Raw genomic sequence first — 27215 nt, forward strand, 5'->3', positions numbered from 1 at the left:
AAAAAGTAGTCAGAGACTACTATACTTATTTTGGAAAACTATGTAATTATGTAAGCTTGGAGAGACCAAGAGAGAAAGCTAAGGCTAGAATTTAGACTTTTAGGACTTGAAATGCAGATATACTGAATTAGCAATGTTGCTTAAAATGTGAGGTTTAATGAAATGAAAAATCTAGACATAAATATTAAGGGAAAAAATTAGAGCCTATTTGAACTTCATCACTGATAGAGTAATCTTGCTTTTGACAGGTCGTTCTGTTTTATTGGAACAGCCACGAAAGTCAGGTTCCAAAGTCATTAGTCATATGCTTAGTAGCCACGGAGGAGAGATTTTTTTGCATGTCCTTAGCAGTTCTCGATCCATTCTAGAAGATCCACCTTCAATTAGTGAAGGATGTGGAGGCAGAGTTACAGACTACCGGATCACAGTAAGATTCTAATATTGATAAATTTTGTGTTTTGACTCTTGTCACCATTCAGCAAGTACTTATTGAATGCCTATTAACATGCTAAGATCTGTGACAAAATGGGGTTTGGAGAAGTTGCTGATTTATTATTTTAATTAGGTGATCTTTCTTTAATATTTAAAAAAGCTACTTATCACTGTGTAGTCTTTCTTCTATATTCAGTGTATATCTAGAAGTATACAGATAGCCTTGATATCTGGAATTATAAGAAAGGATGGAAATTGATTTGACTGATATTTCAGATGGAAGTTTATTTTCTAGTAACTTAATGGCAAATAAAAACATTTCAGTATTTGGTTGCTGCTACTTTGAAATAACATTAAATTTTGGTCACTTAACGGTATATACGAGGAAGTTGTGTCTATTTGGGGTGGAAATTCTATTCTGATTTTAATTTTTCAGTCCCCCTCCCCTCTTTTATATTTGGTATTTCATGGTTATTTACTTTGAGGGAGTTGTGAAAATCAAATGTGATTAATGTATAGGAACGTACTTTGTAAGTCACAAAAGTGTATGCTGTAGGTAATGATTTTTGATTAGGCTTTTCTTTATTATTTTTATATCTTTTTTAATAAGAAAACTAATAAGTATTTGTTGTAGAAGATTTAGGGAATATAACAGATGTCTTTTAAAAACAAAGGCTATAAATTACCTATAATTCCATCATCCAAAGATAACCACTGTTAACATTTTGAGGTTATGCTTAACCTTTTCCTTTGTATATGATATAAAAGAGTAAAACTATAGAAGTGAAGAAAAATGAGCGTTTCTGGGCTTTTAAAAAGTAGAAAACTATAAATGCTTTTGTACTTGAGGCTTTCTTCATCTCTACCATAATAAAGGCTGATAGGCTTCATGTTCAGAAGAAGGGAAAAAGATTACTAAGGGGCTGTTAGAGGAAAAACTATTGCATGTCACAGGGCAGAAGACATCAGGGGAACAGACTATTACATGTAATCCACACTGAGACATTAGGAAATAGTTTCTAATTTTATTTTATTTGGTTATCATTAGGATTTTGGTGAATTTATGAGGGAAAACAGATTAACTCCTTTTCTAGACCCCAGATATAAAATCGATGGAAGTCTTGAGATTCCTTTGGAACGAGCAAAAGATCAGTTAGAAAAACACACCCGTTACTGGCCTATGATCATTTCACAAACCACCATTTTTAACATGCAAGCGGTAAGTATTAAATAGTTTTCAGCCTTTTTTCTAGATTAGTTATATGTTCTTTACAGATGCCATTTCTTGAGCAAAGAATGGAATATATGAGTCTGCTACAGTTAAAGAATTAGAAAATTGAAATGATGGTTATAGGTTATCTCACCATGGTGATGTTTAAAATCAGTTGACATTCTACCTAGATGCTTTGATATTTGTTTTTCAAGACAGATTTTCTTTTTATTTCTTAAAAAAATTCCAACAGGTAGTTCCATTAGCCAGTGTTATTGTAAAAGAATCTTTGACAGAAGAAGATGTGTTGAACTGTCAAAAAACAATATACAACTTAGTTGATATGGAAAGGAAAAATGATCCTCTACCTATTTCCACAGTTGGTACAAGAGGAAAAGGCCCTAAAAGGTAATTCTTTTTTCTTACTTTCTTGATATATCCCATTTATTTGATATATACTGTTTTTTAAGCTAAATTATTCCATGTGTAAATTATATGGTTGGATGTGTGTATATATATATGTATGTATATATATATACACACACACACATATATGATTGAGGTGAGATGGTATAAAATCTAGAATAGCAGAATTGGATTTTATAACTTAGAATCACATTGTGAACTGTCTTAGGAAGAAAAAGTCCATGTTTAATGATTCCTTTTAGTTTATTTTACCAGTAGCAAGTGCCACTTCAATATTGTTTAAAGAGTATTTCTCAGAACCTTATTTTAAATCTTTACTTCAGAGATGAACAATACCGTATCATGTGGAATGAATTAGAAACTCTTGTCAGAGCTCATATCAACAACTCGGAGAAACATCAGAGAGTCTTGGAATGCCTGATGGCATGTAGGAGCAAACCCCCAGAAGAAGAAGAACGAAAGAAACGAGGAAGAAAGAGGGAGGACAAAGAGGACAAATCAGAGAAAGCAGTGAAAGATTATGAACAGGAAAAATCTTGGCAAGATTCAGAGAGGTGACTTGTTGATAATATAGTTCCATGGTGTCTTTTGGCATGTCGCATGCTACGTATAGCACATTCAAACTATTCATTAAATATATGTTTATTTTGTTTTAACTATGATTTTATCATTTTTAAAATCTAAAATGTCATGGGGTTAAGAGTTGTAGGGACACGTAGGTGGCTCATTTGGTTAAGCATCTGACTCTTGTTTTCAGATCAGGTCATGGTCTCAGGGTTGTGAGGTGGAGCCCCTTGTCAGGTTCCACATCCAGCCTCCCTCTCCCTCTACTCCTCCCACCCTACCCCTGTGGGCAGGCACTCTCGCAAAAAAAAAAAAAAAAAAAAAAAGTTGTAATTCTTTTTTACTGTTGGGGCAAAGGTAGTGTTTAATTTTTTCTTAATGAACTTCTGAAAATCATAATATACCATATTTGGTATCTATTCACTTTATGTGTTATGAATATCACAGACATGTTTTTATTTCTTTGTTCAATAAATACTAAATGCCAATGAAGCATTTATTTTATTTTTTTTTAAGATTTTTAATTTATTCATACGAGACAGAGAGAGAGAGGGGGGCAGTGACACAGGGCAGAGGGAGAAGCAGGCCCCATGCAGGGAGCCCGATGTGAGACTCGAACCTGGGACTCCAGGATCACACCCTGGGCGGAAGGCAGGATGTCCTTGAAAACATAGAGGAAGAGCATAGTTTTACTTCTGAAAACCTTCCTCAGTAATATACTCTTTTTCCTTAGCTTGTGATTTATATGGTAATGTCAAGGTTAAATTTTAAAAAACATTAAAAGTAATAAAGGCTTCTAAATAAAAATATCATAACTTTTCAGCTGGTTTTGTCTTACATCTCCTTGCCAGAAATCAGGCAAAGAATCAGGTAAATACTATGATGGCAATATTAGTAAGTCCCTTAAAAACAAAACAGAACTTACTATGGAAAATTTCAAACATATATAACAATAGAACAAATAGTTACTCATTTATTTTTAACAATTCATGGCAGATCTTATTTCATATATTCCACAACCACTCACCTCACCACTCCCACCATCACTCCACCCACATGGGAATATTTTGAACTAATTCTAGAAATCATATCATTTCATCCAAAAATAAGTAGAACATTTTATTCTCTTTGACCATAGAAATTCATTTCTTTCTTAGGGCTGCTGAACTTCTGAAACAGAATTAGCTCACATTAAAAAGGGGGCGGGGGAAAGTATTCTTGTTTAGACACCACTGATCTTTTATGTATTCTGAAAGTTTCTGTTTTCTGATGAAACTCAAAATGAGCATGGAGTTTAGTTCTTAATTTGTGAAATGTGAATACATTCCCACAGCACATCAACTAGAGCACAAATGGTAGTAGATTTCTTAATCTTATTTGTAAGTTGAAATAGGATTTTAACATTTCTTCCAAAGATGACATTTCTGTCATCTTTAATTTTAACTTAAATTTTCCGCCCATGTTTTATTTTACAGAGAACTATATTACTGAATTATTACATTATTATGATGAAGGAAAAGGGAAACTGTATTTAATTCATTAAATTCTCTTACCTGATTTTAGGTTGAAGTTTATCTTTTGATTAGTTTCTAGGTTTCCTCTGACAGCTTATCTTTTTTTAAAACTAATTTGCAAAGTCTAGTTTAATTATTGAACCAGTCAGATTTTTAAAATTTAAACTTTAAATTTTATTGTTTGTCCCTCTAAAAGATTAAAAGGAATCCTGGAACGTGGAAAAGAAGAATTGGCTGAAGCTGAAATTATAAAAGATTCGCCTGATTCCCCAGAACCTCCAAACAAAAAGCCCCTTGTCGACATGGATGAAACTCCACCAGTAGAAAAATCAAAAGGTAGGGTAGAGGGGCACCTGGGTGGTTCAGTGGTTGAGCGTCTGCCTTTGGCTCAGGTCGTGATCCTGGGGTCCTGGGATTGAGCCCTGCATTGAGCTCCCTATGGGGAGCCTGCTTCTCTCTCTGGCCTGTATTTTCTGCTTCTCTCTCTCTCTCTCTGAGTCTCTCATGAATAAATAAAATAATTTTTAAAAAAAGAAAAAAAAAGAGTAGAACTATGGTAGTAACTGTGTGTGTAAAAAGTTTTCCAATTTAGTTTGTTTTCTGCAGTGTCATTTAATATTGTTGCATATATGAGGAAGAACTACTAAACTATTCCTGGATGCTGTTTGGGAGATTCTCTTTACAGCCTTGGAAAATACAGGCAGAAAAATCTATTTGTTGGCATTAAAGGAAAGGTAGTGTCATACCTTCATTAAAGAAGCCGTTGGAAAATAAGCACTTCTACTGTAAAGTCTGTATTTTAGGAAATTTTAATTATGTAAACTTGAATTCATTTATGTTCTGACTCTATACTAAGTATGCTAGGTTTGTTGAAGACAAACTCTTTTCCTTAAACTCCTTCTGAACTTAAGGAAATATCTAATATTACCTGCCTACAGTGTGGTGTCACTGAGTTTCAGTAAAGGTATTATAAGTAATGTTTTCATTGTGAAAAAAGCCACAATATTTTCATTTCATTTTATCTCTTATTTATCAACTCAAATGCTTAATTTCTTCTTGAAGGAATTCTGGGTATCAGAGATATGAATTGGGTTTGGGGGCTCCTGAAATTGTAGACTTTAGTTGTCTTTTTTTTTTTTTTTTTTTTTTTGGACTTTAGTTGTCTTGAAGATAGATTTAGTCTTTTTAGGATAAATGGCAAATGGTGTAACAAAAGATTGTCTTGTTTTTTGCCACTATGCCTCTCTTAAGGCAAGAACACCTGGGGTCTGGACATAGGGAAAAGCCTTATTTTTTGTATACTCCTCCTGTATATATAATGCCTTGTTTATTTTTTGCCTATATATATGTCTTGTTTATTTTTTGTATTCCTTTCCTGTATATATAATGCATGTAAATATTCTCCATTAACTGATTTCTTTGAAATCAGTCACATGTCCTAAGTCACATGTCTCTTCAAGAGCAATCTTGTATTTGCCTTTCAGGCATTTGCCAGGGTGCCTAGAAAATAAATAAATGTCTTGATAAATTATTCTATTTCTTACAGGCCAAAATATACCAGTTGATTAGGATGACAAATTTAGGTTTAATTTAAACAATGCTTCGATGTTCCTTGGAAAATAGAATTGTAAAAATTATTTATTAGTGGCAAAGAGTTACAAGCAACCAAAACACTATTAGTAAGAAAATAACTAAGTAACAGTGTCCATAGGGTGGAATTTGTATAGCTCAAGAATAATGATTATTGTTCCTTCTTGCTAATGTGTATCATTCAGATTTCAACTTAAGTCATTTTTCAGGAAAGACTTCCCTAACCTCCATTCATAATTAAGTTAGGTGCTTCGATTGCATCCCAGGATTACACAGGGGTAGCACTTAGAGTCCTGCACTGACATTGCTTGACATCTTGCCTCTACTACTACTTTGAAACATTTTAAAAGATTGGGCTTTTTATTTTTTAAGTAGGATCTATGCCCAGTGTGGGGCTTGAACTCACGGCTCCCAGACCAAGAGTCTCATGCTCTATGAACTGAGTCAGCCAGGTGCCCAAAATGCTGGGGCTTTTTAAAATTTACTGTTTATTACTACTACTCAATTTCCTGGCCCATAGTAAAAGTTCAGCTATTACTTGTTGAATGAGTAAATGAATGAAAATAGAAGGTAAAGGGGAAAAAAAGCAGGCTACAAAGCCATTTATACCATGATCCCCATTTTATTTTTAAAAAGAAGTTTGCATACACATTTAAACCGCTTTTCACTTTAAATTAAATTAAATAGATTGCTAATGCTTCACACAGGAGGCACTGTATAGAGTGGCCGGAATGAGAAGCAACTTGGTTGCAAATTGCTGTTTTCAAACCTTGTAACTTTCCTTTCAAGGCTAGTACTTGAAATTTGTTTTTTCTTCCATTCTGTTTTAAAACCTAAGTCACATGTCTCTTCTGATCAGCAAATTTTATGGGCCTTTTATTATATACTTGAGTTTCATTTATTTTGGAAAATGACTTCCCAAGACTCTCCAAAATGAATTTTGTGCCTGATGTATACTCTACATGGGCTATTCAAACAAGCCCTCTAGATTTGGTGAAAATCTTTGCAGCTCTCTTTGTATGATGCAATAACGGAAAAACCAAAATGTAATTTTCTTGATATAGATTGGCCTTGAAGAATGACTGGAATATTTAAAGTTGTTAGAGCAGTGGTATTATGGATGATTTTATTTCCTCTTTTATATGTTGTTTTCTAAATTTTATCTAATGAACCTGTATTAGTTTTATAATAAGAAAAAGAAAAGACTTTTGTTAATATAGTTTTGGAAAATGTATATGCAATCATTTAACCTCTTTTTTGGTGTGCAATTCTGTGAGTTTAGGCAGTGTATACAGTTGCAGGACAACCCACATCACAATCAGGGTATAAAAAAACAGTTCCATCACCCAAAAGATTCTCTAGTACTGCACCTTTGGGTTTTGTTTTGTTTTGTTTTTAAAAAAAGATTCTATTTATTTATTCATGAGAAACAGAGAGACAGAGAGGTAGAGACACAGGCAGAGGGGGGAAAGCAGGCTCCATGCAGGGAGCCCAATGTGGGACTTGGTCCCGGGTCTCTGGGATCATGCCCTGGGCTGAAGGCAGCGCTAAACCACTGAGCTACCCAGGCTGCCCAGGACTGTGCCTTTGTAATCATCCTACACTCCCCTTACCCCCAGCCCCTCATAACCATTGGTGTTTTCTCAAGGCAGCATACTTTATAATTTCATTAATATGTCATTCTGAAAAAGGCACAAAGTATGCTGCCTTTTGAGGTTGGCCTATTTAACATAGCATAATGCATTTGAGATTCATCTGCATTGTGTGTTTGTCAAAGGGTTTTTTTATCCAATTGAAATAACTAGCTTTATTAGAATCTACCAACTCATTTTTCCAAACTGGCTGTATCATTGTATCAGCAGCAGTTAATGAGAGTTCTGGTTGTTCTGCATTCTCGAGAGCAGTTGGATTTTTTTTTTTCTCTTCTATTAGGTTATATAGTAGTATTTCATTGTGGTTCGAATCCCTATTTCCCTCATGACTGATGTGGTTCGAATGAATCCCTATTTCCCTCATGACTGATGGAGCCTCGTTCCAATTCCTTTTTTTCCATCCGTACATATTTATTTAATAATAAAGGGATCATTCAGGTGTTGTGGTTATATTTAATTGGGCTGAGGGTTTTTTGTTGGATTTTGAGAATTCTTTATTTTTTCTGAATACAAATGCTTTATTGAGTATGTGATTTGGCAGTATTTTCTTCCAGTCTGGTTTGTCTTTCTCCTAACAGTGACTTTTGCAGAGCAGTTTTCAATTTTGATGATGTCCAGTATGTAAAAAAATTTTTATGGTTATGCTGTTGGTGTTATCTATAAGAAATCTTTGCTTTGCCCAAAGTCACATGGGTTTGTTCCTACATATTTTTTTTTTTTTTTTTGTTCCTACATATTCTTTAAGGAGTTCTGTACTTTTAGATTTTACATTTAGGCCATGATCCATTTTGAGTTTGTTTTTTTTATTTTTTCCATATGGTGTAAGATATGAGTCAATGTTCTTTTTTTTTTTTTATGTAATGTCCTAATTGTTCCAGCAGCATTTGTGAAAAGACTACTTTTTCTTGAGTTGCCTTTGTATGTTTATCGGATATCAGTTGATTTTATATGTGAGAGTTTATTTCTGGGTTTTCTGTTCCATTGGTCCATGTGTCTTTCCTTTTGCCAATATGATACTTTTATGATCACTATTAGCAGAGTCTTAAAATCAGGTAGTGGGTTTTCTTTATTCTACTTTTCAAAATTGTTTTGGCTGTGCTAGTGCTTTGCCTTTTTCTCATATTATACAGGAAAGAGAAATTTGTTACAAATTTGGCCTTTGGTTAGCATCTGGGAAATTGGCTTTTAAAACGTTTCCTAAATGATGATGTTATTTGGTCTTACATCTGAACTGAACACTTGCTTTCCACCTGACAGTCTGGACTTTTGGTAATTGTAGTTTGGTGGAGAATGCCCTTGTGTCCAGCTCTTAATAAAAACCCAGGATTCTGGGGATCCCTGGGTGGCCCAGCAGTTTGGTGCCTGCCTTTGGCCCAGGGCGTGATCCTGGATAGAATCAAGTCCCACATCGGACTCCCTGCATGGAGCCTGCTTCTCCCTCTGCCTATGTCTCTGCCTCTCTCTGTGTGTCTCTCATGAATAAATAAAACATTTTAAAAACAAACAAACCCAGGATTCTGAATCTTACACAGGCTTTCCCTGCAAAAATTTTGTGCACACATGGCTACATTTTTGCTGCTGGAGGGACTGTGCCCTTGGTGTAAACCCCTACTGTAGGGAGAGAGCATAGAAAGCCTGCAAGTGGATTCTTCTGTCCTTTGCTTAGTGTATCTTTTGCTGTTACTGATCTGGCTGTATATCCTTACTCTGTTGCAGCAGTGATTTTTAGTTCAGACTATGACTTTATGTTTAATTACTTGAATCCTTCCAGCAAATCACCAGACTAGTAGTCTTGGGGTCTTGGTGACCCCTAAACATTTAGAATAAAGGAAGGATTTTATTGCTTTAATTATATAAAATGAACAATGGAATTAAAGGTAAGTTTTTTAATTTGTAAATCTTGAAGTAATGAATTATTCTGCCTTTTTCCTCTTCTTTTACATGTCACAGGGCCAGTGTCTTTATTATCCCTATGGAGTAATAGAATCAATACTGCCAATTCCAGAAAGCATCAGGAGTTTGCTGGACGTTTGAACTCTGTTAATAACAGAGCTGAATTATATCAACATCTTAAAGAGGAAAATGGGTCTGTATTATATATTGTAGAAGCTGGCTTTGCTAATTGCTTTATTAAAAATTAAAGTAGTAAACACTGCTGTTTGTTGTGTTCAGCAATTTTTATTACTAATATAATAAGTTGATACATGTTACCTATAAAGAGAAAAAATTAAGTTTTTTGATTCTTGGTACTTATAAAAGACTTGATTATATTGATTGGAACCCTGAAAGTATTTACTCCTTAGAGCATTTCATTGCTCAGTAGACATCATAGACGGAAAAATCGGGGAACACTTAATGTACAATACTGAATCTTACAAAAAAAATAGGGGAGAAAAAAATAGGGGAGAAATACCTTTCTATCAAGTAATACAGTATTAGGAGTGTTGATTTTAATTAAATAAGTGTCAGTTCTGATTATTTTAATATCCTTTTTGGAAGACCTCTTGAAAATGTATTGGTAAATGAGTTTATTTAGCAGAAAAGGAAATAAATTTTTGGCAAAATGGTAGGGCTTTTTTTTCCCTTTGCTTTAAGCTTGACGAGTTATCATAGAAAAAGTGACCTTTGAAATGAAACCTTGGCAAAATTAGTTTATTTCTCTGAGCTTCAGTTTTCATTCATCTGCGAAACAAGGGAGGCAGAGTAACCAGAGGGACCCTAATTGTAGTCCTTTTCTAGAGGACTGATGTTCTTTTGTCCTATGAATATATAAAGTTTAATTTCGGGTGAAAGTTGGAGAAAAAATATGAGTAGTTACTGAACATTTTATTTTACCAGCTCATTTTTTCCTTCTGTTTTTCAGAATGGAGACAGCAGAAAATGGCAAAGCCAGCCGGCAGTGAAGAATGACTTGAAGAACTAAAATTTACTATATTGCATACATATTTTGGGCAGAATTTGATATAAGTACTTTTACAGCAAGATTGTATAGTTACGTTGCCTGGACTGGTTTTTACATTTTTAAAATATTTCAACTAACTTTATCTTTTTTGTATTAATTGTAAAATTGGCACATATATCAAAAAATATACATTTGAAATTTGTCCTCCCAAATCACACAAATTTATTTTATGGTAAAAGGATGTTCCCTCTCGAAATGTTTTTTAAAAAATTCTTAGGCTTCTCTTTGCCAAATAAAACTATTAAAATTTCTGAAATGCAAAATATTGGGAGTATTCTTTTAGAAGAAAGATAGTTCATTTAATGACTAACAATTTTTAAAAATTAAAACTATCAGGATTTAGGTGAGATTTGCAATATTTGATATAAAATCCTTCCTGTTAGTCTGCAACATATACAGTGCTTTTCCAAATAAGAATGTTGTTTTTGTTTATTTTATATTTTACTTTAAATTATTTTGTGTATGTATTGGCCTTTTAAAAGCAGAATTTATGTTTACCCATTTGAATAATGTTGCGGGTTTTTTTCCTGCTAAAAATGTACTGTCCATTGACTTTTCATATTGAAAACATAAAGATTACTTCATAGACTTAGAAGAAAAGAAAGATACTAGGTTGTTTTTTAGCCCAGAATAGAATCTTGATCTCCTTACCTCTCAGAAATGTCATGGTTGTGTGGTGTATGTTTGATGAGACTTCTTGTGCTTCTTCAGCTAGAGGCTCATAACATGCTACAAGAAACGTGTTTCAGTGTTGAATGCTAATTCTAGGCTTGTCATTTTTCTTTGAGAGTTTAGTAGAGGAGGACAAAAGCTTTGTTTAAACATAGAGATTCAGTATTTTCTATTAAAACTCCTGTTGTTTGAACAAGGGTTCGGCAGGCTCCCTTGTCAAGCCAGTGAAATTTACATTGCTCTCTCTTATCAACTCCTGTGTTGGTCTCAGCCCTGTCCTCTCCACTAAGATAGAGCCATTTTTATCCTTACCACCATGTGTAAATCCTACACAAGAATGGGCAGGCCTGAAAATTTAAGGAGCTATAATCCAATCCTGAATTATTGCATTATATTTAATTCTGTTTGGGTTCTGATCTTTTGTGTCTTCAACTCATGCCCACATGGAATCCCTAGTTTATTTCTTTTTTTTTTTTTTTTACCCAAGTTAAATCTCTTTAATATCTCAATACAAAGTCCTGACCTAGTTTATTTCTTCATCCAAAAATGTTTCCTTCACAATGCATCTTCAAAGATTGGGATCCTTTTGTACTCTTATGCTTCTCCCTTTCCAGTGTGCTTCTCCCTTTCCAGTGTGCTAAGGCCATGCTACTTGTTGACAGTCTTGTCTTATCTACCTCGCAATCTCCATTTTTAGGTACTGTTGTTAATGTGCTCTACCAAGGGGGATGGGTGATACATACATGGTTGCACTTAGAATTACTGTGCCAGGAGCCTTCTGTATTATTCCATGTTCTTGGTTGTCAGCATTATCTCGCTGACTCCTTTAACCTACTTAATTAAATGTCCTTTGAGCATCTCCTACCCCTACAGAGAGTCAGGCTATAGTTGGCCTTGTCTTGAGATCACATTCCAGTCTTTTGATGGAAGCGACCATTTTAGGACAAACATAGAAGGATGATTTAGTTGCTGGTTCTTTTGAAACAGAAGCCATATCAAGGACTTACTAGTCAAGAGAAATAGAATTTAAATGTTTAAAAAGCCACCCATTCAATACTGAAACCTAAGCTTAAGCATGCATTTAATGATTGTAGGAATCAAAGTTACCCTTGAGAGAACAGGTACACTTTAAATGAAAAGATTCTGACAATAGCATCATGGTAGCAAAAGATGCCTCTCATTTTTTACTCTTTCCACTCTCAAAAATAAAAATGTAGCATTCACCCAAGACAAAAGTGCCTTTGAGGGAACTGCAGGATCCACCTTTATATGCCAAAGAACCTGGGAGGAGTCTTGCCTGTGTGTGATAGGTAGACAGATCTTGGCCCCAGCTAGGGACCAAGTACTAGTTAATGGACTGGATCCAGTCCTTCTCAGCCAAGGTCCAGTAGCCCCTAAAATGTACTACCTTAGACAATTCCCCTTGGACAAGAGAGCCTTTGTGGAAGTCCAGATTTCTAGAGGAGTTTCAGCACACCACTGGAGCAAGACAAATATAAGTCTGGATTTGAAGTGGGTATGAGAAACAGCTTGACTTTACCTGCATCACTCTTCCTCCAAGGCAGCACAGCTTAAGGCCAAGAGAGACTTCAGCCCATTATTTGTCCCACAGGTGAAAAGGAGAATGTGTGAGTGAGCACTTGGCTTCCCCAGCTGTGCAGGACACTGCCAGCAGGCTTCCTTTCTCTACCCAACTAGAGTACTGAATCACAAGGTACATGACTGGGAGACAGGAAAAGACTGAAAGAGCGACAGATAGGACTCTTGGAGGGCATTAAAGGAACGTGAATCCTACTGACTGCATTGCAGACTCTTGGAAGAAACATACAAGCTGTTAGGAATTTCTCACCCATGGTTCCCCCAACTGGCCCATGGGGAACCCCACTCCGCATGCCTCAGTCACACCCCCGCCACTCTTGCTGTTGTGCTGTGCATACTCTCGATGGCAGTGGTGAGAAATCAGATAGTGTACACATGGAGAAAAATGGCTCAAATCTGCAAGCCGAAGAGAGATCAAACAAACTTTAGTGCCACCTTTGGGAAAGTGAGAGAGGCTGATAGCACTCTGCCTGGTGCATTGCAGGATCCAAAGAAGGCATACAAGCTAATAATGTTGCCACAAGAAGGAGCAAGGAGTGTGGAACAGATGTACCCATAGATGGTCTGAGATAGCCTCAGAATTTGGGAGGGCTGATAGTGTCTAGCGCTCTCCCAAAGGCAGTTAGTATGGAGGAGTTGACTGTTCCTTGAAAAGTCAGCAATAAAAAACTTCAAGGCACATGAAAAAATCAAAGTAACATAACCTCACCAAAGGATCACAGTCTTTCAGTAACTGAACCCAAAGACGTGGAGACCTATGATTTACCCAGTAAAGAATTCAAAATAGCTGTTTTAAGAAAACTCTATGAGCTATAAGAAAGCACAAAGACAATTTGACAATATCAGGAAAAAATGTGAACAAAATGATAAAAATCATAATGAAATTCTAGAGATGAGGAATACAATAGATGAAATAAAAAGGAAAATGAAATAGCATCAACAATAGATCAGTCAGAAGAAAGAATCTGTGAGATAGAAGACAGGGACTTTGAAAAATTATCCAGTCAGACGAGAAAGAAAAAGAATGAAAGCGTGAAGAAAGCCTAGGTGTTCTATGGAATGCCATCTAAAGAATCAATTTGTGAATGATTGGAATTCCAGACAGACAAGAAAAGGGGGGGGCAGAAAGCTTATTTAAAGAAATAATGGGGCAGCCCCTGTGGCGCAGCGGTTTAGCACCGCCTGCAGCCCGGGGTGTGATCCTGGAGACTCAGGATCGAGTCCCACATCGGGCTTCCTGCATGGAGCCTGCTTCTCCCTCTGCCTGTGTCTCTGCCTCTCTCTTCACTCTCTCTGAATGAATAAATAAATAAATCTTTTTAAAAAAAATAAAGAAATAATGGCTGAGAACCCAAACCTAGGGGAAATTTTGGATATCCAAATTTATGAATCTCCTAAGTCATCAAGCAAAATTAACTTTAAAGAGATTCTCTTCAAGATATATTATACAAAAACCCTTAAAAATCAAAAACAGGAAAACTTAAAAGCAAGAAAAAAAAAGGGGGGGGGCTTTTAACTTTCAAATTAACTCCCATAAAGCTATTAGCAGATTTCTCAGGAGAAACTTTACAGGCCAGAAGAGAGAGAGATCTAGCAGAAGTGCTGAAAGAAAAGAAAGGAAAAGAAAACCAAAAACTACAACCTCCTCCCCCTCCCTTCCCAACAGGAATACTTTGTGGCAAAGCTGTCCTTCAGAAATGAAGGAGAGGTAAAGAATTTTCCCAGACAAAAGCTGAGGGGGAAAAAAAGCTGAGGGAATTAATCACCACTAGACCTGCCTTATGAAAAATACTATAGGAGTTTTTCAAATTGAAATGAGAGGATGCTAATTAGTAAGATGAAAATATATGACACACTGGAAAAGGTAAGTAGTCAAATTCAGAAAACTCTTAATACTATATACTATAATAGAATGTTAACCACTTAATTCTAGTATAAGACTTAAAGGACAAATATTAAAAATAACTATAGCTATAATAATTCATTAATGAACACAAAAAGTAAAGTGCATCATCAAAAATGGGAAGGGAGTAAAAGCATAGAGATTTTGTATGTGATTGAAGTTCTTATCAGTGTAAAATATACAGATACACTTATAAGATACTTGATGTAAGCCTCATAATAACCACAAAGCAAAAATCTACAGTACATTGACAAAAGAGGAAAGAATGGAATCAAAACAAACCACCACAGAAAATCATCATTTCACAAAAGAAGTCAGCAAGAGTGGAAAAATGGATCAAGAGAAATACATAACCAGAAAAAAATAAGATGACATTAGTAATAAGTCCTTACCTATCAACACTCTAAATGAAAATCCATTGAATTCTTCAATTAAAAGACACAGAGTGGCTAGACGGATTAAAAAACAAGACCCAACTATATGTTGCCTACCAGAAACTTACTTCAGTTTTAAGGATATACATAGGCTCAAAGTGAAAAGATGGAAGAAGATATTCCATACAAATAGAAACCACCAAACGAGAGCAGGGTAGCTATACTTAGACAAAATAGGCTAAGCAAAAAAACAAAACAAAAACCCACTACCAAGAGACAGAAAAGTCTATTGAATAATGATAAAGGGGTCAATTCAGTAATAAGATAGAATACTCATAAGTATAAATGCACTCTAAATCAGACCACCTAAATATATTAAGTGTATAGTAAGTGATCTGAAGGGAAAAATAGATAACACAATAATAGTAGGGGATTTCAATTACCCAATTTCAACACTGGCCAAACTCCAGATGGAAAGGAAACATTTGACTGGAACCATATTTTAAACCAAATTCACCAAAAGACACATATAGAATATTCATTCTATTCAAGAGCAGCACAATATACATTCTTCTCAAGCACATGTGGAACATTCTCTGGAATAGATCACATGATTGGTCACAAAACAAATCTTAACAAATTTAAGAAGATTGAAAGCATACAACATATATTCTGACCACAATGATATGAAATCAATAAGAAGAATACCGGAAAATTCACAAATTTGTGAAAATTAACACACCCTGAACAACCAATCTGTCAAAAAAGAGGTCAAAGGAGAAATTTAAAAAAATATCTTGAAACAAAATGGTAACACAGCATACCAAAATTATTCTATTCTGCAAAAGAGGGAAGTTTGTAGTGATAAACATATACATTAAGAAAAAAGATCTCAAATAAGCAATCTAAGTGTACACTTCTTGGAACTAGAAAAAGAACAAACATAGCCCAAAGTTAGCGGAAAGATCAGAGCAGAAATAAATGAAATAGTGGTCAGAAAAACAGTTGAATGTATCAACAAAACTAAAAGCTGATTTACAAATAGCAAAAACTGACAAATCTTCAGCTAAACTAAGAAAATGAGAAGACTCAAAATTATAAATGAAAAAGGAGACATTACAGCTGACACTAAAGAAATACCAAGGATAATGAGAGACTACTATGAACAATTATATCCCAACAAATTGGATGACCTAGAAGAGATGGATAAATTCCTAGAACCCTATAACCTGCCAAGACTGAGACACAAAGAAATAGAATATCTGAGCAGACAATAACAAGAAGAAAATTGAATCAATAATAAAAAAAAAACACCCAACAAAGAAAAACTACACCTAGATGGTTTCATTGGTGAAGTCTGCCAAAGATTTAAAGAAGTAATGCTAATCCTTTTCAAACTTTTCCAAAAAATTGGAGAGACAACATTCCTAAACTCGTTCTATGAGGCCCCATTATCCTCATGCTAAAGCCAGGTAAACATTACCAAAAAGCTGCATCTGATGAATATAGATAGAAATTCTCAACAAAATATTAACACAATATTAGCAAACCAAATTCAACAGCACATTCGAAAAAAAGATTATTTATACACAATGATCAAGTCAGATTTATCCCTGGGATGCAAAAATGGTTCAATATATGCAAACCAATAAACGTGATACACAACATTAATAGAAGGAAAGGTAAAAATCACCTCAATAGATGCAGAAAAGCATTAACAAAACATCCTTCCACGATAAAAAATGCTCAACAAATTGTGTATAGAAGGAACATATATCAACATGATTAAGGCCATATATGACAAGGCCACCACTAACATTATAGCCAATGATGAAAAGTCAAGAGCTTTTCCTTTAATATCAGGACCAAGATAAGGGTGCCCATTCTCACCACTCATTCAGCATAGTACTGGGAGTCCTAGCCAGAGGAATCAAGCAAGAAAAAGAGATAAAAGGCATCGAAATCAGAAAGGAAGAAGCAAAACTGTCTTTGTAATTGATACTATCTTATACATAGAAAATCCTAAAGATTCCACCAAAATAACTTGTTGGAACTAATCAAGAATTCAGAAAAGTTTCAGGATGGAAAATCAACATACAGAATTCAGTTACATTTCTGTACACTAACAATGAAATGTCGGAAAAGGAAATAAAATATCCACACCTAAAATAACATCAAAAAGAAAACAATACAGGAATAAATTTAACCAAGGAGATGAAGGAATTATAATTAATAATGTTAAGATGTCCATACTACCCAAAGCCATCTGTGTATTCAATACAATCCCTACAAAACCTCCAATGACATTTTTCACAGAAATAAAACAATCCTAAAATTTGTATGGAATCACAAATGATCCTGAGTAGCCAAAGCAATCTTGAGAAAGAGCAAAACTGGAGAACTCACACTTCCTGATTTCAAACTATGCTACAAAACTATCTAATCAAAATAGTATAGTGTTGCACTAAAAATAGACACATAGGCCATAGAACACACTTGAGAGCTCAGGAATAATCTCACAGATACAGTCAACTATTGTCGGAACAAGAAGCCAACAGTACTCAATGGGAAAGGCTAGTCTCTAATAAATGGTGTTTAAAAAACCTGGATAGGCAGCCCGAGTGGCTCAGCGGTTTAGCGCCGCCTTCAGCCCAGGTGTGATCCTGGAGACCTGGAATCGAGTCCTGTGTCGGGCTCCTTACATGGAGCTTGCTTCTTTCTCTGCCTGTGTCTCTGCCTCTCTCTCTCTGTGTGTGTGTCTCTCATGAATAAATAAATAAATAAAATATTTAGAAAATAATAAATAAATAAATAAATAAATAAATAAATAACCTGGATAACCACATGCAGAGGAATGACATTGGCCCCTGTACCTCACAAAAACTAGCTTAGAAAGGATTAAAGATTTAAGCATACACCTGAAACCATAACACACCACACAGAAAAGGGGGGAAAAGTTCTTGATGTTGAACTTAGCAATGTTTTTTTGGATAAGACCCGCAAAGCACAAGCAACAAAAACAAAAATAAACAAGTGGGATTATCTCAAACTAAAGAACTTCTACAAAGCTAAATAAATAAATAAATAAATAAATAAATAAATAAATAAATAAATAAATAAAAATGTAAAGGCAAAGTATGGAATGGGAAAAAATATTTATAAATTATAGATCTGATAAGAGGTTAATATAGGAAAAATGTAAAGACCTCATAAATTCAATAGCAAAAGAGGGATTGAACAGACATTTTTCCACAGAAGATATACATATGTCCAACAGTACATGAAAAAGTGTTAAACATTGCTAATCACCGGGGAAATGCAAATCAAAACCTCAATAGGATATCACCTCACAACTGTTAGAATGGCTATCAACCAAAAGACAAAATATAGTAAGTTTTGAGGAGGATGTGGAGAAAATGGAACCCTGGTAACCTGTTGGTGGTACTGTGAATTGGAGTAGCTACTGTAGAAAACAAGATGGAGGTTCTAAAACATTAAAAATAGGACTATTATATGACCAGCAATCCCAATTCTGGGTATATATCCAAAGGAAGTAAAAACATGATCTTGAAGAGATAAGCCCACCACTCCCATGCTCCCATGCTCACTGTAGCATTATTCAGAATAGCAAAAATGTGGAAAATATCCATCAATGGATGAATGGATAAAGTAGACATGCTATTTTTATACAATGGAATATTCGACATGAATATTTCCAAGAAGGAAATCCTGCCATTTGCAATAGCACAGATGGACCTTGTGGGCATTAATGCCAAGTGAAATAAGTAGGATAAAGAATGATAAATGCTGTGTGATATGTTTCACATGTGAAATCTAAAAATATCCAAACTCCTAGAAAATGGAGCAATGGTTACCAACGGCTGGTGGTTGGGGGAAATAGGGAAACATTGGTCAAAGTACACAAATAAGTTATAAGATTGGAACAAATTCTGGGGATCTAATGCACAGCATTGTGATTATAATTAGTAATACTCTATAATATACCTGAAAGTTGCTACGAGAGTAGATATTAAATGTTCTCACCACAAAAGCAAAATAGTAATTATGGGTTGTAGTAGAAGTGATAGTTAATGCTATGGTGATAATCATTTTCCAAATATATGTGCATTAAACCAAGTGTACACCTTAAACTTACCCAATGTTATATATCAATAATATTTTTTTAATTAATTAATTTATTTATTCATGAGAGGCACAGAGAGAGAGAGAGGCAGAGACACAGGCAGGAAGAAGCAGGCTCCATGCTGGGAACCCCACACAGGACTCGATCCCGGGTCTTCAGGATTACACCCTGGCCCAAAGGCGGCTCAGGGTGTAATCCTGAAGACCCTGAGCCACCCGGGCTGCCCGTCAATAATATTTCAATAAAAGTGAAAAAAAGATTCTATCTACTTAAATCTCCTATATTTATGTAATCATAGTGTAAGACAAAATATTCACAGTCCTCTTATTACATGATATGTTTGACAAAAAAATACAGTCATAAATATTGTGAGATTTTGCTCCACAAAGTTCCATTTTATTTGAATCTTGTTCAAAATCATGATATGGACATGTGCAAGCATCGTTATCACTTAATGTAGCATAGACTTTTTAAATATGTGGACTGAATGATATTGATGCTTCATGTAAGTGTTAAGAATTAACCTGAACAATACACAGCTTAGTTTTGGAGGAAGGTCACCAAGTGACCTTCCCTTAATCTTGTAATTAAGGGTCACTTTCCCTTAATCTTCCCTCATAATCAGTTGAATACTGCTCCTGTATTTCTAACTTTATGGTACACTTAGGTAGGACAAAACAATCTGTGGTACTTTATTCAAGATTATTTTATGAAGCACTGAGTTATTTGCTTTGTTATTACTGGCACATTTCAATGAAATTCACCAGTACAATTACACCTATGTAGAGGACAAAAGTGTCCAAATGCTAATTTTGTTATGGACATGCTGCTGATGTGAACAAATCTAGAAATTTCCATATTATTGTAAAGTTTTAGAAACTCTGGGATCTGGATTTATACTTCTCTAGTTTTCTTTTGTTGAGATCTTTATTTCCATAATTAAAATGAACACATTTGATTGACCTGTATGAAATTGCCATTTTTACATGCAAAACATAATTGAATATTGGCAATTTCATATGGTTCAATATATATATATATATTTGGCTTTATATTATGTCTGAATATTCAATAGAAACTATAAATGTAGGAAACTGCATGTTGAAACAAGTTCTTCCTAGTTGAAAGGTGTGAACCTACTTCGTGTCTGCTTAGAAGTGTTCCAATTGTAATATTTTAAATTAATTCCATGGTTGTTCCGAATCAATTGAAAGTGAAAAGCTCTAAGGGAGAAAAAGTGATATTGAGTTAAAATGCCCTGTAATTTCTTTCTTAGTAAGAAATGGGAGTAATAACAAGCCTATTTAGATTAAAATATTAAAGGGAGAGAGAAAATATTGTTCTATTCAAAAACTGATGTCACATTATATTTATGTACTTAACACCTTAAAGGACAGGCGTTAGGGATCATGTTTAAAGGGGCAAAGGAGGGGTGACCAAGTGGCTCAGTCAGTTAAGTACCGGGCTTCTGGTTTCAAATCAGGTCATGATCTCATGGGTTGTAGGATCTAGCCTTTGTGGAGCTCTGAGTGGGCTCCGTGCTCAGTGGGGAGTCTATTTGGGATTCTTTCTCTCTCCCTCTGCCCTGCACCGCCTCTGGCTCATGCTCTCTCTTTCTCAAATAAAGAAATACATTTAAAAAAAATAAAGGGGTTGAAAAGAAGGAAAAATAAAAGAGGAAAAATAAAGAAGTGTCATAGGACCCGTAGAGAAGTTCAGAAGACTAAAGTCTAAGATAAGGCCAACCAAAGGGTACGCCAACCAAGATACTGATAACTATTTCCATGGAATGGCAAAAGTAGAAACTCCATTGCAGCTATTAAAATGTCACTTGAATGAAGTTAGAAGTAGAAGATGTAAATGTTGTCAGCGGTTCCAGAAGTATAGTAACAAATGTGTCTTTGCTTGTTATGATAGTTTGATAAGAGAATAGAATTAAAGGAAGATTTGTTACTTTTTGGTAGTCTTAAAATCAGTATGGTGAGTTTGTTTAGCAATCTAGAGGCAAAAATACAATGGAGAAGTGAAGATCTAATAATTCTTTGCTCATGTATAGTAGAACTTTAACTTATTATAGAATTTATTATTTAATGTTAAATTATTTGTGTCCTTGTGCTGACGCTCATAATGAGTAACTTGGATTGGCCATTTATGGCATTTTTCACATTTGGAGATGCTGTTGCCAATGGTGCAATTTCTCTCCACAACCAATGAGTCATTACATGACTTGTTTATGGTAGTGGTGACCTGAATGAGATAAATCTATAATTGATCATCCAAGCTTACAAGAGGAAATAAGTGTTTACCATTAATTGGTAGTGTGTTAATTCAATTAACGAGAGGATAAATTATTTATTGCTCATTTTCTGACAATTTGATTCATCAGTTGTTTCCTAATTTCTAGATCAATTAGCCTTGTTTTTTTAATGCAGTTATTGATGCACATGGATTTCTGATAGCATCACTTACTTTTCCTCAGGTAATGAGATCCATTTCATAATGGAACAAGAGCTGATATTTTGGGAGGTTGGGAGAATAGTGGCTCTTGTTTCTGTGTCAGAGTTTATATTTTCTGTGTAAGGTTGATGTTGGAAAGACAGTGGTACCCCTCTCTGTAATGAGGTGAAGGCATAGCTTCACACTCTAGGATAGGTGGCTTCCAGGACCTTAATACATACATTTCTTAGTCGATATTACTCACTAAATTTCTCCCTTGAAACACCAGGGACTGAGGAATAAGAAAAGTCATATTCATATATATATATATATATGAATATATATATATATATATATATATATATATATATATATATATATAGTCTTATATGTCTTACAGAAATGGTAGGCTACACCTGCTGTTGCTACCACAATCAGTATACATACACTTAACCAACAGAGCCAGAAAAAGATTTCTTTTTTTTTTTTTTTTAAGATTTTATTTATTTATTCATGACAGAGAGAGAGGCAGAGACAGGCAGAGGGAGAAGCAGGCTCCATGTAGGGAGCCCGACGTGGGACTCGATCCCAGGTCTCCAGGATCAGGCCCGGAGGCCCGGGCCTGAAGGCGGCACTAAACCGCTGAACCACCAGGGCTGCGCAGAAAAAGATTTCTTTTTTTTTTTTTTTTTTTCAGAAAAAGATTTCTAATCCAGGGGCTATTTACTATGCTAGATGAAGCAAGAATGCTGTTTTCAATTAATGACCCATTGTCTGGCTCCAGAATAAGGCAGATCTCAATCTATGTGATGTTGTCAATTGCGCCAATTTTGTTTTCTGATAACATAGTATATGCAAAGTTTGGATGGACATTTCCATCAGGCTTTCCTGGGTTAAACATCACTTCCTGGACTTTTCTGTTAGGACACAGTTTCAGAGAACTGCCATTGACTAAATATAAAGCGCTGTTATACCAGGAGATAATAGTAGACCCTGGTCTCAGGGTAGTTAATACAATTTTTTTAGGGTTAGTGGAATTTAGATAGTGAGTTTAGAAAAAAAAATAAAGCACTTTCTTTTCTTTACAAATGAGTAGAGACTGTTTTGTTTGTTTTGTTTTGTTCAGTGTGAGCATGTAACTGTGGCAGGGAGTACTTGTGGACAGCCTCAGTCCAATGGTCAAAAGCATCTGAATTGCCAGGCCCCCAGAATCTGTGGCACAAAGAGTAAATTCCTGAGGAGAATACTGAGAATCCAATCCAATAGTATTTGATGAGTTGCATTAAATTGCAGCCTGCTCTCTGGGTCTGAAAGATACTCATTTACTGATTTTATTTCAAGTGTCAAGTGAGCTGAGTTGCTTGATCATAAAATGTGCCATGAGGGATTAGGAAATGAAGTCTGTGCCCAATAGTTGCTGTTATCAATTGAATTGGATTAACAATTGTTGGAAATGTGCTGGTTTGACTCGAAGGAGCAAATAAGAAAGAAATTTCAACAAGTATAAACAAATACCACTCTTGATTTAAGTGTTGAAGGATGTCTGAATGGTTGACTTGTTTCTCCCATATTCACTTTTTGACCTGGTTCACCTAGGAAAGTGGGAAAACAGCTATTGATACTCAGTAGATACATGTGTGCCTTAGTAGACCATCCTGTATTTGTGGACCACATAAGTAGCCCCAGAGAGGGATGAAAGGGACTGACTTCTCTCACTGTTTTTATTTAGCCTTGGATTTGAGTCACTTCCTCTATCTACTCAAGAGTCAGATTCATCCATCTCAAGCCCTGTCTGCCCTTCCTCTTCTATATTCCTTTTTCCTCTTCCCTTCCCTCTTCTTACCCTCTTAATCTTCCCTCATAATCAGTTGGTTGATTTTGCATTTTGGCTCAATGCTGCCTTGACATATTCATGAAATTTGTTGTTTCCAAATTTCCTAATCTTTTCAACTTTAAATGATAGTATGAAGAAAATACCAAAATTAGCTCGTCAAGTAACCTTGGTTCCTGGGTTGGAGGCCATGGGTGCAAATTCCTAACCTGATCTGTGTGTGTGTGTGTGTGTGTGTGTGTGTGTGCGTATATGTGTGTCTCAATGGAGATTTTTTTTTTTTCTTTTAAAGTTCAGGATAGGGTAGCCCCGGTGGCACAGTGGTTTAGCGCCGCCTGCAGCCCAGGGTATGATCCTGGAGATCCCTGATGGAGTCCCACGTCAGGCTCCCTGCATGGAGCCTGCTTCTCCCTCTGCCTGTGTCTCTGCCTCTCTCTCTGTCTCTCATGAATAAATAAATAAAATCTTTAAAATAAAAATAAAGTTCAGGATATTAAAGTCATACAATGCAACAAAGATGTAGAAATGAACTAGTGCTTTAATTTCAATTAAGACATTTATTTGGCCTCTCCTAGGCCACTGGCTGGGCTGGCTCCCTGGCTAAGGTCAAAGCATTCCTGAGGACCCAGCTCAGTAATGAGCCCCCAATCTCTCAGGACATCCTGCTCCTCCTAAGACCTTCTGGGGAAAACATCCTTCTCTGAGATACTCTTTTTGCTAAATTCCCATTTTTCATTTCATGAAATTCATGTTTTCCTTTGGGTATTTTAGCAATGTCCATGAATGAAAGCCATGCTGACATTTTTTTCCCCTGACTTGTTAGAAGCTATGGACCTCAGAAAGATGGAGTGCTTCTGTTGCAGGGTGATTTTGATTATGGCCATTTCCAAAGCATTTGAATTGGAATTAGTTGCTGGTAAGGAGTTAAACAAAACTTGCTGCCTGAATGGGGGAACCTGCATGCTGGGATCCTTCTGTGCCTGCCCCCCCCCGCCCCCCGCCGTCCTTTTATGGTTGCAACTTTGAGCACGATTCTCTAAAAGAGAACTGTGAGTCTGTGCCCCATGACACTTGGCTGCCCAAGAGATGTTCCATGTGTAAATGCTGGCGCGGCTGGCTACACTGCTTTCGGCAGACATTTCTGCCAGAGTGTGATGGCCACGTGATAGATGAGCATTTCCTGGTTTCCAGGACTCCAGAATTAACACTGTCTTCGGGCACCACTTTTTTGCTAGCTGGCATCTGCCTTGCTCTACAAAGTTACTGTCAGTGGACACTTGCATATGCAATATTTGTCATGAAAATTTCATAACCTGTAAAAGCTGTCACTCCAGTGTCTTAACTAGAGATGATCATTTGGTAATTTCCTTGAAATAGTGAATAGATTTTCATCATGGTCCCTAACCTTACCTTAAGGTACCAACTACTTTCCTCTGCCCTGCCCTCTCCAAAAACGTCTTTAAAAAAATGTCAGCCATAGGGGCAGCTGGATGGCTCAGTTGGTTATTCGTCTGCCTTTGGCTTGGGTCATGATCTCAGGGTTCTGGGATTGAACCCCACATTAGGCTCCCTGCTCAGTGGGGCATCTGCCTCTTCCCCCACTCTCTCTCTCAAATAAGTAAATAAAATCTATTTTTAAAAAAGTCAGCTATATCTACACTATGACCAAGATCTGTTTCTTGATACAATGGATCTCGACCAAGTGTTTCTTACTATTTTCCTTAAACAATTGAATTCTATCTTCAAATTATTAAAGGTTACTCCTAATATGGACCTGAGGCTAAAGTTTTTACTAGAGTTGATCAAAATCAATTAACCTTAACTTTAAAAGGAAAAGAAAGGAAGCCTCTGTAAAGAGAGCAGGCAAGGGGGCAGGAAGCAGGTGTTGTAGTATTAGAAGTGTGTGTGTATACCAGGGAGACAGGGAGACAGGGAGACAGGGTAGAAAAGAGGAAGAAATCAGAGAGAGAGATTGGGAAAAATAAAATGAACTGCTTGGTTGATGATTAGATGAGCCCAAGAAGCAAGTTAAAAAGCTAAGTTGAAAGGCAAGTTTCTATCCTTCATAGAAAACTGTAGAAGAAAAAAAGAAAAGAAGAAAGAAAGCTGTAGAAGACAAGGACACTCCTTTTTTCTCAATGCATTGTAGAGAGAATGAAGTCTTCCTTGGGAAAAAAATCTCTCTAAATCTCCCCAACAAGAGAGCTTAATAGGTTATGTTTTCTCCATACCTTACAAGCATATTAACTGTTGCAAAAGAGAAAATGTTCACAATAGATTTACTTGTAAACTAGGTGATAAAACTATGTATTGGTAAAACCCACTTTAAAACTACTTTGTGTATGTGAGTATGCCCAGTAAAAATGGGAAATATAAAAAAAAAGATATTTAATTTCAAAGAAGCTGGAAAGCAACTCAAGCTCTGCATAGATATGGTGTGATGTTGTCTGGGAAGGAGATGAGGTTACTAATTATCACAAAAATGGGGATTTGCTGCTACAAAACAAGGATGGGGGCTTTAGAAACTGTGGGTGGGTGGCACCGAGTGGGCAAGATGAGGAGTGTCATACTATTGGAAAAAGAACAAAGAATCTAGAAGACAGAATGGGGCAGTCACTTGATGAACAACAAAAAGAGTTTTTAATTTATTTTTGTTTTTGCAGGAGAAAAAGTGTGTGTGTGTGCAATGCACATGCATGTGAGCTGTGGTGGAGAGGGGCAGAGGGAGAGAGGGAAAGAGAGAGATTCTTAAGAAGGCTCGACGCCCAGCGGGGAGTCCCACTTGGGGCTTGATCTCATGATCCTGAAATTGTGAACTAAGTCAAAATTAAGAGTTGGATGTTTAACTGGGTGGGCCACCTAGGCGCCCCCCAAAAAGACTTTTTAAAGGTGAGACCTGAACCCTGTTGCATATTTCATGAGACTAACAGTTATATGTTCTGACTCCTAGGGAGACGAGCTTGAAATAGGCTCAGTTTCCATTAGCATTACCATTCCTTGGTGACAGAAATGCTTAGCTGGGTGTGACATGTCCTCAGGTTTCTGAGATACAGAATGGAGAGCAAATGCCAGAATCTTTCTTGCTTGAAGCAATTCAAATTGCTGGTTGCATCTTGTTTAAACAATGTTTCTGGAAACTCTGTTTCCAGCTGGGATGGTGAGCACCTATTTAATTTAGATGTTAAATTCGAACATAAGAAATTCCCCAGAATTAAACATTGTCTGAAATTTTCCATGAAAGTTATACTACATGTGTTTCCATATAAAACAAGTTCTAAAAAAAAAACAAGTTCTAAGAAAATCATTCTGATATGGGGTATCTAGTACAGAGAAGAGAGGATGAGCAGCGATAACAGCTTGTATTTCATAAACATTCACCATACACCAGGCATTCTGCTAAGTGCATATTTCAATTTATCTTCACAAAAAATATATTGGGATAACTTTATCCTCAATGTATAAATGATGTAAGTGATATAATAAAATTAAGTAACTATCCAAGGTGACACACATAGTATATTATAGAACTAGACTTTAAACTACTGTTTGACTGTAGATACTGAATTCTTAATCACAATACTGCAGGTGTTTATAGTTTATCATGAGATAGAAGCTAAATGGGAAAAGATGGTGTCAACTTTATCAATAGAAACTGACTTTGTTAGCAAGTATAAGTGTGTAACAGATGATTAAGTCTTTCTCATATAATTTAGGAATAATAGTAACTAGACAAAGCATGGTCCAAGTGATAGCTTGAAGTTTCTTACAGGATTGTGAATCCTTTGATATACTTGAATATTATATTTAATGTGTATGGGGCATAAGATGGTACTGTATTTTCTTTTTTTTAAAGATTTTTATTATTATTTATTTATTCATGAGAGACACACAGAGAGAGGCAGAAAC

General features: G+C 35.7%; 1 protein-coding gene and 1 pseudogene across 6 annotated transcripts in view; both read left to right on the forward strand.

The window, feature by feature from the left end:
• The window catches only part of INTS13 (integrator complex subunit 13), a 28965-nt gene extending 18352 nt beyond the window's left edge, over nt 1–10613 (forward strand). For all 6 annotated transcript variants that reach the window (XM_025995072.2, XM_025995070.2, XM_072765718.1 and 3 more), the window contains 7 exons: nt 249–427; nt 1481–1651; nt 1896–2050; nt 2392–2622; nt 4343–4482; nt 9339–9474; nt 10252–10613. In XM_025995072.2, coding sequence (XP_025850857.1) covers nt 249–427; nt 1481–1651; nt 1896–2050; nt 2392–2622; nt 4343–4482; nt 9339–9474; nt 10252–10291 — 1052 coding nt within the window. In that variant the 3' untranslated portion in view covers nt 10292–10613. The remainder of the gene's footprint in view (nt 1–248; nt 428–1480; nt 1652–1895; nt 2051–2391; nt 2623–4342; nt 4483–9338; nt 9475–10251) is intronic.
• Nucleotides 10614–24137: 13524 nt separating this feature from the next.
• LOC112917454 (protein Cripto-like) lies at nt 24138–24621 on the forward strand (annotated as a pseudogene).
• The last annotated feature ends 2594 nt before the right edge of the window (nt 24622–27215 follow it).

Source organism: Vulpes vulpes, chromosome 8, assembly GCF_048418805.1.
Source record: "Vulpes vulpes isolate BD-2025 chromosome 8, VulVul3, whole genome shotgun sequence".
Lineage (NCBI taxonomy): Eukaryota > Metazoa > Chordata > Mammalia > Carnivora > Canidae > Vulpes > Vulpes vulpes.